At 49.6% G+C, this 15,303-nt stretch overlaps 1 protein-coding gene across 50 annotated transcripts in view; it reads right to left on the bottom strand.

The window, feature by feature from the left end:
* LOC110499727 (protein PHTF2) overlaps nt 1-15,303 on the bottom strand; it is a 105,148-nt gene that overhangs the window by 12,798 nt on the left and 77,047 nt on the right. For 16 of the 50 annotated variants that reach the window (XM_090228699.1, XM_090228672.1, XM_090228676.1 and 13 more), the window contains 5 exons: nt 13,854-13,923; nt 12,276-12,434; nt 9,871-10,039; nt 6,414-6,584; nt 4,037-4,250 (listed from right to left, as the gene is read on the bottom strand). In XM_090228699.1, the coding sequence (XP_090084825.1) occupies nt 4,037-4,250; nt 6,414-6,584; nt 9,871-10,039; nt 12,276-12,434; nt 13,854-13,923 (783 nt within the window). Of the gene's footprint in view, nt 1-4,024; nt 4,251-6,413; nt 6,585-9,870; nt 10,040-12,275; nt 12,435-13,853; nt 13,924-15,303 lie in introns of all 50 variants that reach the window. The other 34 variants (XM_090228668.1, XM_090228670.1, XM_090228674.1 and 31 more) reach the window with 3 other exon arrangements.

The following is a 15,303-nucleotide window of genomic DNA, read 5'->3' as shown; positions in this document are numbered from 1 at the left end:
GTGTATTAGCTACCTTGTTTACCTGCTGACGGAGAGCAGTAGCAGTGTGTTGTGTGGTGGTGGTGTGTGTGTTACCTTGTTGTTTACCTCAGCAAGATGGCGCCGATAGAGATGGCAGTTTCGCTTTTAGTCCCTAGGAAACTGTGCAGTATTTTGTTTTTTTTTAATGTATTATTTCTTACATTGTTAGCCCAGAAAACCTTAAGTGTTATTACATACAGCCGGGAAGAACTATTGGATTTCAGAGAGACGTCAACTTACCAGCACAACCGGCACTACGACCAGGAATACGACTTTCCCAAAGCGGATCCTTTGTCTGCACCTCCCAGGGCATTTGAACTGATTCCAGAGGCCGACACAAAGCATCGCCGTCGGAGGAGAGGGTGCTGGAGCGGTCTTCTAGTGAGGCTTCGGATGCGCACACACCACCCAACGCTTCCGAGTACATTACTCGCTAATGTCCAGTCCCTAGTTAACGAAGAAGACGAGATCAGGGCAAGAGTTGCTTTCCAAAGAGATATCCGGGATTGTAACATGCTCTGTTTCGAGAAAACATGGCTAGCTGTCCGTACATCAAACGGTATTTTCAGTGCATCGCGCCGACAGGAATCAACATCTCTCCGGTAAGAAGAAGGGCGGGGGTGTGTGTTTCATGATTAACGACTCATGGTGTAATTGTATCAACATACAAGAACTCAAGTCCTTTTGTTCCCCTGACTTAGAATTCCTCACAATCGAATGCCGACCGTATTATCTCCCAAGAGAACTCTCCTCGGTTATCGTCACAGCCGTGTATATCCCCCCCGCAAACGGATACCACGACGGCCATCAGGGAACTTCACTGGACTTTATGCAAACTGGAAACCATATATCCTGAGGCTGCATTTATTGTAGCTGTGGATTTTAACAAAGCTAATTTGAGAACAAGGCTGAGCGAGTAACACGCTCGACCATTGCTACTCACCGACACAGCCCGCTACCAAAGACTGTGGGCTCTCCTTCTCCGTGGCCGACGTGAGTAAAACATTTAAATGTGTTAACCCTCGCAAGGCTGCCTGCCCAGACGGCATCCCTTACCGCCTCCTCAGAGCATGCGCAGACCAGCTGGCTGGTGTGTTTACGCTTACCGCCCCAATAGGTCCACGGACAATGCAATCGCCATCACACTGCACACTGCCCTACCCCATCTGGACAAGATGAATACTTTTGTAGGAATGCTGTTATTTGACTACAGCTCAGCATTCAACACCATAGTACCCTCCAAACTCGTCCTTAAGCTTGAGACCCTGAGTCTCGACCCCGCCCTGTGCAACTGGGTACTGGACTTCCTGACTGGCCGCCCCCAGGTGGTGAAGGTAGGAAACAACATCTCCACTCCGCTGATCCTCAACACTGAGGCCCCACAACGGTGCTTTCTGAGCCCTCTCCTGTACTCGCTGTTCACCCATGACTGCGAGGCCATGCACGCCTACAGTGGTAGGCTTGATTACCAACAATGACGAGATGGCCTACAAGGAGGAGGTGAGGGCCCTCGGAGTGTGGTGTCAGGAAAATAACCTCTCTCTCTCAATGTCAGCAAAACAAAAGAGATGATCGTGGACTTCAGGAAACAGCAAAGGGAGCACCACCCTATCCACATCGACGGGACAGCAGTGGAGAAGGTGGAAAGTCTGGTACGGCAACTGCACCGCCCACAAACGCAGGGCTCTCCAGAGGGTGGTGAGGTCTGCACCGCCCACAAACGCAGGGCTCTCCAGAGGGTGGTGAGGTCTGCACCGCCCACAAACGCAGGGCTCTCCAGAGGGTAGTGAGGTCTGCACCGCCCACAAACGCAGGGCTCTCCAGAGGGTAGTGAGGTCTGCACCGCCCACAAACGCAGGGCTCTCCAGAGGGTGGTGAGGTCTGCAACGCCCACAAAGGCAGGGCTCTCCAGAGGGTAGTGAGGTCTGCACCGCCCACAACCGTAAGGCTCTCCAGAGGGTGGTGAGGTCTGCACCGCCCACAAACGCAGGGCTCTCCAGAGGGTGGTGAGGTCTGCACCGCCCACAAACGCAGGGCTCTCCAGAGGGTGGTGAGGTCTGCACCGCACACAAACGCAGGGCTCTCCAGAGGGTGGTGAGGTCTGCACCGCCCACAAACGCAGGGCTCTCCAGAGGGTAGTGAGGTCTGCAACGCCCACAAACGCAGGGCTCTCCAGAGGGTAGTGAGGTCTGCACCGCCCACAAACGCAGGGCTCTCCAGAGGGTAGTGAGGTCTGCACCGCCCACAAACGCAGGGCTCTCCAGAGGGTAGTGAGGTCTGCACCGCCCACAAACGCAGGGCTCTCCAGAGGGTAGTGAGGTCTGCACCGCCCACAAACGCAGGGCTCTCCAGAGGGTAGTGAGGTCTGCACAACGCATCACCGGGGGCAAACTACCTGCCCCCCAGGACACCTACAAAACCCGATTTCACAGGAAGGCAAAAAAGATCATCAAGGACAACAACCACCCGAGCCACTGCCTGTTCACCCCGCTATCATCCAGAAGGTGAGGTCAATACAGGTGCATCAAAGCTGGGACCGAGAGACTGAAAAACAGCTTCTATCTCAAGGCCATCCGATTGTTAAACAGCCATCACTAGCACAGAGAGGCTGCTGCTCTACATACAGACTCGATATCATTGGCCACTTTAATAAACGGAACACTTGTCACTGTAATAATGTCACTTTAATAATGTTTACATATCTCGCATTACTCATCTCATATGTATATACTGTATTCTTCACTATCTATTCTTTACCATCTATTGCATCTTAGCCGTTCTGTCACTGCTCATCCATATATTTATATACTATTGTCTCATTCCTTTACTAGATTGTGTGTATTAGGTTTTCTTGTGGAATCTGTTAGATATTAGGTTTTGTTGTGGAATTGTTAGATATTAGGTTTTGTTGTGGAATTGATAGATATTACCTGTTAGATACTGCTGCACTGTCAGATCTAAAAGCACAACCATTTCGCTACACTCACAATAACATCTGCTAACCAAGTGTATGTGATTTACCTGGGTGACGGGGGGGAAGTAGCAGTGTGTTGCGTGGTGGTGTGTGTGTGTATAAATGTGTCTGTTACCTTGGTGACGGGGGGCAGTAGCAGTGTGTTGCGTGGTGGTGTGTGTGTGTATAAATGTGTCTGTTACCTTGGTGACGGGGGGGAAGTAGCAGTGTGTTGCGTGGTGGTGTGTGTGTATATAAATGTGTCTGTTACCTTGGTGACGGGGGGCAGTAGCAGTGTGTTGCGTGGTGGTGTGTGTGTGTGTATAAATGTGTCTGTTACCTTGGTGACGGGGGGCAGTAGCAGTGTGTTGCGTGGTGGTGTGTGTGTATATAAATGTGTCTGTTACCTTGGTGACGGGGGGCAGTAGCAGTGTGTTGCGTGGTGGTGTGTGTGTGTATAAATGTGTCTGTTACCTTGGTGACGGGGGGGAAGTAGCAGTGTGTTGCGTGGTGGTGTGTGTGTGTATAAATGTGTCTGTTACCTTGGTGACGGGGGGCAGTAGCAGTGTGTTGCGTGGTGGTGTGTGTGTGTATAAATGTGTCTGTTACCTTGGTGACGGGGGGCAGTAGCAGTGTGCTGCGTGGTGGTGTGTGTGTGTATAAATGTGTCTGTTACCTTGTTGTTTACCTTGGTGACGGGGGGGAAGTAGCAGTGTGTTGCGTGGTGGTGTGTGTGTGTATAAATGTGTCTGTTACCTTGTTGTTTACCTTGGTGACGGGGGGGAAGTAGCAGTGTGTTGCGTGGTGGTGTGTGTGTGTATAAATGTGTCTGTTACCTTGGTGACGGGGGGCAGTAGCAGTGTGTTGCGTGGTGGTGTGTGTGTGTATAAATGTGTCTGTTACCTTGGTGACGGGGGGCAGTAGCAGTGTGCTGCGTGGTGGTGTGTGTGTGTATAAATGTGTCTGTTACCTTGTTGTTTACCTTGGTGACGGGGGGGAAGTAGCAGTGTGTTGCGTGGTGGTGTGTGTGTGTATAAATGTGTCTGTTACCTTGTTGTTTACCTTGGCGACGGGGGGCAGCAGCAGTGTGTTGAGAGGCGGGGGTGCGGCCCAACACGTCTCGTCTGACCTCAGCAGCAGGTCACAGTGGTGAGACCCTCCATCATGGAGCTGTAGCCCCTCCTCACTACTCTTACAGGTTATCCTCCCGTCCAGAGACACATAGCCATTATCTGTCTCTGTGGACTTGTCTATGGACAGCTTGGACTTCTTCGACCTGAGGGGAGAGATGGAGGGGGAGGTTAAAGGGGGGAGGCGGTAGAGGTGGAGAGACGGGACAGGCAGACAGTCCCAAGTCCATCCAGCATGCAGAAATCAGAACAAGACAGAATCACTTGGATCAAGTTGGTACTAATTGAAGCCATGGCAAGGGAGCAGAGAGACTAAGTTCTAAATGGGATGGGTTACTGGTGCTACTAAGCAGAATTCAAATAGAGTTGATTTGAATAGGATTAGGGGATTGGGATGACTGTCAGTGACCATTAGATTTCTGGTGTGAAAAGGTTGGATTTTTAATACTGTTTCTAGATTGAAAGACTCAAAAACGTCCCCGGGGATCCCTTTTAACAACTATAAAGCCTTTACTGATGTTTATGCTTCGACATCGTTTGCTCCGTGCTTCTCTTGGCCATAGCTTGAATAGTTGGAACGAGCCGTAACGTTGGCAACAACAACAACAAAACAAAAGCTGCAAAATCCCTTTTTTCCACACACAGAAAAATGATAACAAAGATGGAAGACAGACCTCTCCTTTCAACATACTGTTGTCCCGTTGAGAAACCCGTGGAGACAAGTTAATAATCAAACTGACGTGGGGAAAAGCATTTGAATATGTATCTCCTCTCTGTGTGTGTGTGTGTCCAGTTAAAATATCACTGTTTAATAACGTCTTATCTCAGCCAAATAATGATCTTACCAGATAATGTTTATCATATAGTGGGAAGAATGATTTTCAGAAACATATATTTACTATGTACACTACCGTTCAAATGTTTGGGGTCATTTAGAAATGTCCTTGTTTTTGAAAGAAAAGCAGTTTTTTTTTTGTCCATTAAAATAACATTAAATTGATCAGAAATACAGTGTAGACATTGTTAATATTGTAAATGACTATTGTAGCTGGAAACGGCAGATTTTTTAATGGAATATCTACATAGGCGCACAGAGTCCCATTATCAGCAACCATAACTCCTGTGTTCCTGTAGGGTTAAAGTTGATTTTGGGGGTCTTGATTGATTATGTTGTTGTTATTACATTAGAGTGTCTAGTTCAAGAAACAGACGTCTCACAAGTCCTCAACTGGCAGCTTCATTAAATAGTACCTGCAAAACACCAGTCTCAACAGTGAAGAGGCGACTCTGGGATGCTGGCCTTCTAGGCAGAGTTCCTCTGTGCAGTATCTGTGTTATTTTGCCCATCTTAATATTTTATTTTTATTGGCCAGTCTGAGATACAGATTTTTCTTTGCAACTCTGCCTAGAAGGCCAGAATCCCAGAGTCGCCTCTTCACTGTTGACGTTGAGACTGGTGTTTTGCGGGTACTATTTAATGAAGCTGCCAGTTGAGGACTTGTGAGGCTTCTGTTTCTCAAACTAGACATTAATGTACTTGTCCTCTTGCTCAGTTGTGCACTGGGGCCTCCCACTCATCTTTCTATTCTGGTTAGGGCCAGTTTGCGCTGTTCTGTGAAGGGAGTAGTACGCAGCATTGTACGAGATATTCAGTTTCTTGGCAATTTCCCGCACGGAATAGCCTTCATTTCTCAGAACAAGAATAGACTGACGAGATTCAGAAGAAAGTTATTTGTTTCTGGCCATTTAGAGCCTGTAATTGAACTCACAAATGCTGATGCTCCAGATACTCAACTAGTCTAAAGAAGTCCAGTTTTATTGCTTCTTTAATCAGACAACAGTTTTCAGCTGTGCTAACATAAATGCAAATAGGTTTTCCAATGATCAGTTAGCCTTTTAAAATGATAAACTTGGATTAGCTAACACAACATGCCGTTGGAACACAGGAGTTATGGTTGCTGATAATGGGACTCTGTGCGCCTATGTAGATATTCCATAAAAAAAATCTGTCGTTTCCAGCTACAATAGTCATTTACAACATGAACAATGTCTACACTGTATTTCTGATCAATTTGATGTTATTTTAATGGACAAAAAAAAGTGATTTTCTTTCAAAAACAAGGACATTTCTAAGTGACCTCAAACATTGGAACGGTAGTGTACAGGACTCCGTTCTCTCATACAATAGAAAGGGATATTTATTATTGATCAGAATCAGAATCCGGGTGGAATCCAAGGGATGTTGCAGCTATACCAGAGAGAGAGAGAGAGGGTTCTTTAGTAACCTCACGGGAGGGAAAAATACACACCGCGCTTTACAGATATCATGCCAGAAATCTCGGAAGAGAGCGATGCACAGGCTGTAAGGTGAGCCGGTGGCGGCACCGTGGCAGTGTGGGCCGCCCTCCCGGGTGTTATCAGTGGTGCTAGAGCCATCTCCTTCCCTATGTACATCCAAGTGAGCTGCCTTCCTTAGACGCCTTTGGTCCAGATCAATAAGAAAGAGGACTTAGAGAGAGAGAGAGGTCCAGACACAAATCACTGTTGTTGTGATTGAAGAAAATAAATCATTAAAATAATACCCTTTTTCATTTATTTATTTTTAAAATCACAAGAAGGAAGATAGAAAATGAATGAAAACGGTTGGTTCACTGACAGCGGTGTCTACTACATCAGGTATGGTTGTGTCTACTACATCAGGTATGGTTGGTTCACTGACAGAGGTGTCTACTACATCAGGTATGGTTGTGTCTACTACATCAGGTATGGTTGGTTCACTGACAGAGGTGTCTACTACATCAGGTATGGTTGGTTCACTGGCAGCGGAGATGAGATCCTCAGACCCCTTGTGAGACCATATGCTGGTGCGTTTGGCCCTGGGTTCCTCCTAATGCAAAACAATGCTAGACCTCATGTGGCTGGAGTGTGTCAGCAGTTCCTGCAAGAGGAAGGCATTGATGCTATGGACTGGCCCGCCCGTTCCCCAGACCTGAATCCAATTGAGCACATCTGGGACATCATGTCTCGCTCCATCCACCAACAGTAGTTTGACTTGTTTTAAGGACATTACATCAAAGTTGGATCAGCCTGTAGTGTGGTTTTCCACTTTAATTTTGAGTGACTCCAAATCCAGACCTCCATGGGTTGATAAATTAGATTTCCATTGATCATTTTTGTGTGATTTTGTTGTCAGCACATTCAACTATGTACAGAAAAAAGTATTTAATAAGAATATTTCATTCATTCAGATCTAGGATGTGTTATTTTAGTGTTCCCTTAATTTTTTTGAGCAGTGTGTATATATATATATATATAATATAATAGCAGCTAGCAGATCCACTCAGACAATGACGAGTCAACCATGTGGTGTGGATGAGGAGGAGTTCATTCAGGTCAGTCAGGGTCATGGGGGGGTGACTTTTGATAGAGAGAGAAAACAACACAGATTTGATGTCAAATGGAGGAGGGGAAAGGAAGGAGAAAGTCGTCTGGTGGTTGATTCCTGACCACATCTGGAGTCTGAGTGAGTGAACACCACTGTACTGTGAGATGAGGACGAACAGTAACATCTGGAGTCTGAGTGAGTGAACACCTCTGTACTGTGAGATGAGGACGAACAGTAACATCTGGAGTCTGAGTGAGTGAACACTGCTGTACTGTGAGATGAGAGCGAACAGTAACATCTGGAGTCTGAGTGAGTGAACACCACTGTACTGTGAGATGAGGACGAACAGTAACATCTGGAGTCTGAGTGAGTGAACACTGCTGTACTGTGAGATGAGAGCGAACAGTAACATCTGGAGTCTGAGTGAATGAACACCTCTGTACTGTGAGATGAGGACAAACAGTAACATCTGGAGTCTGAGTGAGTGAACACTGCTGTACTGTGAGATGAGGACAAACAGTAACATCTGAGTGAGTGAACACTGCTGTACTGTGAGATGAGAGCGAACAGTAACATCTGGAGTCTGAGTGAGTGAACACCACTGTACTGTGAGATGAGGACGAACAGTAACATCTGGAGTCTGAGTGAGTGAACACTGCTGTACTGTGAGATGAGGACAAACAGTAACATCTGGAGTCTGAGTGAGTGAACACTGCTGTACTGTGAGATGAGGACGAACAGTAACATCTGGAGTCTGAGTGAGTGAACACTGCTGTACTGTGAGATGAGGACGAACAGTAACATCTGGAGTCTGAGTGAGTGAACACTGCTGTACTGTGAGATGAGGACGAACAGTAACATCTGGAGTCTGAGTGAGTGAACACCACTGTACTGTGAGATGAGGACTAACAGTAACATCTGAGTGAGTGAACACCTCTGTACTGTGAGATGAGGACGAACAGTAACATCTGGAGTCTGAGTGAGTGAACACCTCTGTACTGTGAGATGAGGACGAACAGTAACATCTGGAGTCTGAGTGAACACCTCTGTACTGTGAGATGAGGACGAACAGTAACATCTGGAGTCTGAGTGAGTGAACACTGCTGTACTGTGAGATGAGGACGAACAGTAACATCTGAGTGAGTGAACACCTCTGTACTGTGAGATGAGGACGAACAGTAACATCTGGAGTCTGAGTGAACACCACTGTACTGTGAGATGAGGACTAACAGTAACATCTGGAGTCTGAGTGAGTGAACACTGCTGTACTGTGAGATGAGGACGAACAGTAACATCCACTTCATTCCCAGACTGTGTGGCACGGATACATTTTCTTCCAGAAGGCTGAAAATGGTCAGTACTGTGCAAGCCAAAGGTAGTGGGTTTTGGGAATAGCTAGCTATTGTGGCAATACAGCCTGGTCCCAGATCTGTTTGTGGCATCTTGCCAAGAGCACCAACAGATCTAGAAAAAGGCTAATTGCGTTATGCAACCTAGCACAAATTTACGAGCTGCTACCCTCTGGCAGGAAATCACAGCCTTTAAAAAATCTACAATGGGACAGGAAGTGTATGTGGGGGCAGTTCCCTGATCACATGATCAGAAGAGAGTGGGGGAACCATGATTGAACACACTCAGTCTGATGGAACCCTCCCACTCTGACCAGTGTCTGGGGAACTGACCTGTAGTGTGTGTCAGACAGAGGCCTTTTAAAACAGTAGCTAAGTCATTCAGGTTTATCTCAGAGCAGGAAGCACATCAAACACTAAAACAACACAGAGGTGGATACATTATCTACACTTTAACCCCCTTTACCCAATCTCTCCCTCCCTCCCTCCCTCCCTCCCTCCCTCCCTCCCTCCCTCCCTCCCTCCCTCCCTCCCTCCCTCCCTCCCTCCCTCCCTCCCTCCCTCCCTCCCTCCCTCCCTCCTCCTCCTCATCCCTCCCTCTCCCCTTCTCCCTCCCTCCCTCCCTTTCTCTCCCTCCCTCCCTCTTCATCCCTCTATCCCCACCCCCCTCCCTTTCCATCTACACCCTCTCTCCGTACCCCATCCCTCCCTCTCTCTCTCACTCCCTCCCTCCCCCCTCTCTCTCCCTCCCTCCCTCCATCCATCTCTCCCCTTCTCCCCCCCTCCCTCCCTCTCCCCTTCTCCCTCCCTCCCTCCCTCTCCCTTTCTCTCCCTCCCTCCCTCTTCATCCCTCTATCCCCACCCCCTCCTTTTCCATCTACACCCTCTCTCCGTACCCCATCCCTCCCTCTCTCTCTCACTCCCTCTCTCTCTCCCTCCCTCCCTCCCCCCCTCTCTCTCTCCCTCCCTCCCTCCCCCCCTCTCTCTCTCCCTCCCTCCATCCCTCCCTCCATCTCCAGCCCTTCTCCCCACCTTCTTCTCTTGCCAGAGCTGCTGCTGCTGGTGGGTTTGGGCGTGCGTGTGGAGACGATCTGGCAGTGCACTGTCCCCAGTAACAGCATCAGCCATATCGCCCCAAACACCTCTGTGGTCGGGATACTGTGGGGCTGGGGAATGGTGAAGAATAACGCTGCAGCAGCCACTGGAGAGAGAGAGAGAGAGAGAGAGAGAGACAGAGAGAGAGAGAGCAAGGGTGAGAGAGAGAGAGAAATAGCGAGGGTGAGAGAGAGAGTGAGAGAAAGCGGGAGAGAGAGAGAGAGACACAGAGAGAGAGAGAGAAATAGAGGAGAGAGAGAGGGAGACAGAGAGAGACAGAGAGACAGAGAGAGAGAGATAGAGAGAGAGACAGAGAGAGAGACAGAGAGACAGAGACAGAGAGAGACAGAGAGAGAGAGACACAGAGAGAGATAGAGAGATAGAGAGAGAGAGAGAGACAGAGACAGAGAGAGAGACATGGGAAGTGTTATACGCTCCATGTATGTGGGATATTCTCCATTTTCTACTGGACTTCCTGTCAATAGTTTATATTGAAACTTTAGCCAGGGTGAGAAGGAGATGGAGAGAAGGAGAGGTGAAAAGGAGGGATGAGAGGGATGGATGAGGGCGTTATAATACAACTGGTCCCCTTGGCTGCTCACTAACAAGCTCATACTACCACACATAGTGAGACAGAGAGGTATTGAGAGGGGGGGGCATTTGTTTTGATGTACTCAAGATCAATATGTAAAAAGGAGGGGTAGGGGAGTGGTCCATCCTGTCAACACGTATGCACGCACGCGCACACACACGCACACGAGGGGTCATGAGTTTGGAGAGGCTCAGAAATAGCTATCCTGTAATTTATTCAGAAGGCAGAGGAATAAAGACATACCTTGTTCTGTTTCTTTATTTGTGTGTGTGTGTGTGTGTGTGTGTGTGTGTGTGTGTGTGTGTGTGTGTGATCTTACTATCTAACACACAGTGCCAGGTTGAGGGCTGGAATTTCCCCATGACCAACCACAGCCAGAGAAAGGTAAGGTACTCATGTCTACACAAGCAGAGACCAACAACACACTGAACTAATGGTGGAGAAGGAATACGGCTGAGACTTAAGCCTTCCACATGTTTGGTTCGACTGGAGCCTAGCTGAACTGGGCTGGAGCCTAACTGAACTGGGCTGGAGCCTAGCTGAACTGGGCTGGAGCCTAGCTGAACTGGACTGGAGACTAGCTGAACTGGGCTGGAGACTAGCTGAACTGGGCTGGAGCCAAGCTGAACTGGGCTGGAGCCTAGCTGAACTGGGCTGGAGCCTAGCTGAACTGGACTGGAGCCTAGCTGAACTGGACTGGAGCCTAGCTGAACTGGACTGGAGCCTAGCTGAACTGGACTGGAGCCTAGCTGAACTGGACTGGAGCCTAGCTGAACTGGGCTGGAGCCTAGCTGAACTGGGCTGGAGCCTAACTGAACTGGGCTGGAGCCTAACTGAACTGGGCTGGAGCCTAGCTGAACTGGGCTGGAGCCTAGCTGAACTGGACTGGAGACTAGCTGAACTGGGCTGGAGACTAGCTGAACTGGGCTGGAGCCAAGCTGAACTGGGCTGGAGCCTAGCTGAACTGGGCTGGAGCCTAGCTGAACTGGACTGGAGCCTAGCTGAACTGGACTGGAGACTAGCTGAACTGGGCTGGAGACTAGCTGAACTGGGCTGGAGACTAGCTGAACTGGGCTGGAGACTAGCTGAACTGGGCTGGAGACTAGCTGAACTGGACTGGAGCCTAGCTGAACTGGACTGGAGCCTAGCTGAACTGGACTGGAGCCTAGCTGAACTGGACTGGAGCCTAGCTGGGCTGGAGCCAAGCTGAACTGGAGCCTAGGTGAACTGGGCTGGAGCCTAGGTGAACTGGCCTGGAGCCTAGCTGAACTGGACTGAAGCCTAGCTGAACTGGACTGAAGCCTAGCTGAACTGGACTGGAGCCTAGGTGAACTGGACTGGAGCCTAGCTGAACTGGAGCCTAGCTGAACTGGGCTGGAGCCTAGCTGAACTGGGCTGGAGCCTAGGTGAACTGGACTGGAGCCTAGCTGAACTGGAGGCTAGCTGAACTGGGCTGGAGCCTAGCTGAACTGGGCTGGAGCCTAGCTGAACTGGGCTGGAGCTTAGCTGAACTGTACTGGAGCCTAGCTGAACTGGACTGGAGCCTAGCGGAACTGGACTGGAGCCTAGCTGAACTGGGCTGGAGCCTAGCTGAACTGGGCTGGAGCCTAGCTGAACTGGACTGGAGCCTAGCTGAACTGGACTGGAGCCTAGCTGAACTGGACTGGAGCCTAGCTGAACTGGGCTGGAGCAGGTAGATGAGGAGGAGGAGGAGGAGGAAGATGACTGAAGGTTAGGGTTAGGTAGGTACCTTGAAGCAGGTAGAGGAGGAGGAGGAGGAGGAAGATGGCTCTGGAGGTGACCTGGATCCACCATCTGAAGAAGAAGGGGAACAACACCACCCTGACAAGACCCTTCCTGGTCAGAGACGTCCAGGGAGACTCAGGCTTGGCCTTGGCAAAAGCAGAACCTGGACACACACACAGACACACAAACAGGAGAGAAGACAGGTTATGAAGCATTATAACATATCACTGGATGCATCTTTACCAACAGATGTCTCATAAGAGATGGCTGTCCCAACGGGAATCACAAGGACACATAAGACTTCATTATGACAGACAGGCATCATGTCTCTGTTACAACAACTACCAGAGGAAGACCTGGGTGCCCCCTGGATTAAATAACCCTCAGCCAATTCCACTAATGCCCCCATCATGGGACACGGGGCCTTCACCGTGGGGACCTTGTTGACAGTGAGGGGCAGTGCCTTGTCTGACAGGGCAGACAGATCTGAAACACACACCCCACTATATCAACCTCTCTCCATCTACCTCAGCCTGGCATGAAACATTCCCCGCTCTCTCTGTCTGTCTCTCTCTCTCTGTCTGTCTCTCTTTCTCGCTCTGTCTCTCTTTCTCGCTCAGCCTGGGATGTGGGCATGAAATAGCAATGAGGGGAAACTAAACAGAGAGGAGTCTAATGTGATGGACTGAATAATTCAACAGAGAAAGAGAGAGAGAGAGAGAGAGAGAGTGAGAGGGAAGGAGAGAGAGTGAGGGGGAAGGAGAGAGTGTGAGGGGGAAGGAGAGAGAGGAGAGAGAGAGAGAGCGAGAGCAGGAGAGAGAGAGAGCGAGAGCAGGAGAGAGAGAGAGAGAGAGAGCGAGAGCAGGAGAGAGAGAGAGAGCGAGAGAGAGCGAGCGAGCGCGAGAGAGAGAGAGTGTGAGAGAGAGAAAGAGAGAGAGAGAGTGAGAGAGAGAAAGAGAGAGTGAGTGAGAGAGAGGAAGAGAGAGAGTGAGAGTGAGAGAGAGAGTGAGAGAGAGTGAGAGAGAGAGGGGGGGAGAGAGAGAGAGAGAGAGAGAGAGAGAGAGAGAGGGGGGAGAGAGAGAGAGAGACAGAGTGAGAGAGAGAGAGAGAGTGAGAGAGTGAGAGAGAGAGAGTGATGTAACAAAAGAGGAGCCATTTTGATACTAGCTTCACTGGACTTCTACACCTGGCTCGTATCATGTGACCAGTGGAGAAACTCTACGTTGACACTAACGTAGCACTATCCTGCTCAGCTAACAGGTTGGACTGGGACAGACAGCCAACATGGTTGCACTGGGACAGACAGCCAACATGGTTGGACTGGGACAGACAGCCAACATGGTTGGACTGGGACAGACAGCTAACAGGTTGGACTGGGACAGACAGCTAACATGGTTGGACTGGGACAGACAGCCAACAGGTTGGACTGGGACAGACAGCCAACATGGTTGGACTGGGACAGACAGCTAACAGGTTGGACTGGGACAGACAGCCAACAGGTTGGACTGGGACAGACAGCCAACAGGTTGGACTGGGACAGACAGTGTCTGAGTGAATGAGACAGCTGGTGTGTCCTCCTTACCTCTCACTAGGTCCACATCAATGAGGTCTGCTTTCACATGGCCTGTCTTCTTTGGCTTGTTCCTCAGGCCCTGGAGAGGAGCAGCACAGTGTTACTTAGACAGACAGACAAACAGAGACAGACAGAGACAGACAGACAGACAGACAGACAGACAGACAGACAGACATCCTCTAAGGGCCAGATTGTAAGTTGAGCTATGTGTGGGTAACTCCGTAGCTCATACATGGGAGGTTCTGAGTTATACACACACATCTTAAGTTAGGATGACCTTCGGTGCACTGACAGACACAGTGAGGATCTGAAACCCTACAACCCATCGAGGGCACTAACTATGGAGGTAACCCCATGCATGTTAGGTCCTCACACAGTGGGCGCAGCATACCGTGCCAAACACACCTAACACAGGACAAACTACATGACGCTGAGGCCCTGCAGGATCAAAACACATGAACACACGGTGTCCTACATGTGACCAGTTCACTATCAGTCAGCACCAATGGAGTCAACAGCATGAAGCTGTTGTGTCGGTCTGTTCAATTCCAAGTGTGTGACAGACAGACAGACGTCTTATTGACAGTGATGGATACATTCAGCTCTTTACACAAGCCGTTTGCCCTGATGGACCCATAGACTGACTGTATATAATTAACAGATGACCCCGTGCACATACAGGCTGTGGTGGATTTAGGTACCGGTGACATGGACATCTTACCGGGGGCGGCACGGGGCGCCCAAACAAAAACATCGGTATGGTGACATTTGCGCGATCGGTTTTAAATTGCTCATTTGCACATCGAGTCAATGATATCATGTCACCGTGTGGGACTGTGGGTAAATTAACCTCGTCAGAGTGGGCGTCCTGATTCTAGTTTGTGAGCTAGACAGGCTACTGGGAAGGTCTCCCACTCAGAAGCACGAAATGGGGAGGGGGAAGGTTGACGTAGCCAGAGGTAGGGGGAGGGGGGTAGGTTGACCTCAGGTCTCCTCACTGGAAGCCAGAGGTAGGGGGGAGGGGGGTAGGTTGACCTCAGGTCTCCTCACTGGAAGCCAGAGGTAGGGGGGATGGGGGTAGGTTGACCTCAGGTCTCCTCACCGGAAGCCAGAGGTAGGGGGGGGGGGGGGGGGTAGGTTGACCTCAGGTCTCCCCACTGGAAGCCAGAGGTAGGGGGAGGGGTAATGTAGTCTTGACTCTTGGTTGACAGTGCTGGGGGATGGGTAATGTAGTCTTGACTCTTGGTTGACAGTGTTGGGGGACGGGTAATGTAGTCTTGACTCTTGGTTGACAGTGTTGGGGGACGGGTAATGTAGTCTTGACTCTTGGTTGACAGTGTTGGGGGACGGGTAATGTAGTCTTGACTCTTGGTTGACAGTGTTGGGGGACGGGTAATGTATTGATGCTCGAGTGACAAATCAACACAAATGTGTTTCTATTCGTCTTGGTTACTTCGTT

Source organism: Oncorhynchus mykiss, unplaced genomic scaffold (genome assembly GCF_057628025.1).
Source record: "Oncorhynchus mykiss isolate SJ-2025 unplaced genomic scaffold, ASM5762802v1 scaffold96, whole genome shotgun sequence".
In the NCBI taxonomy this organism is placed as follows: Eukaryota; Metazoa; Chordata; class Actinopteri; order Salmoniformes; family Salmonidae; genus Oncorhynchus; species Oncorhynchus mykiss.
Note: the sequence above shows the minus strand (reverse complement) of the source record. Positions and strands in the feature narration are given on the sequence as shown.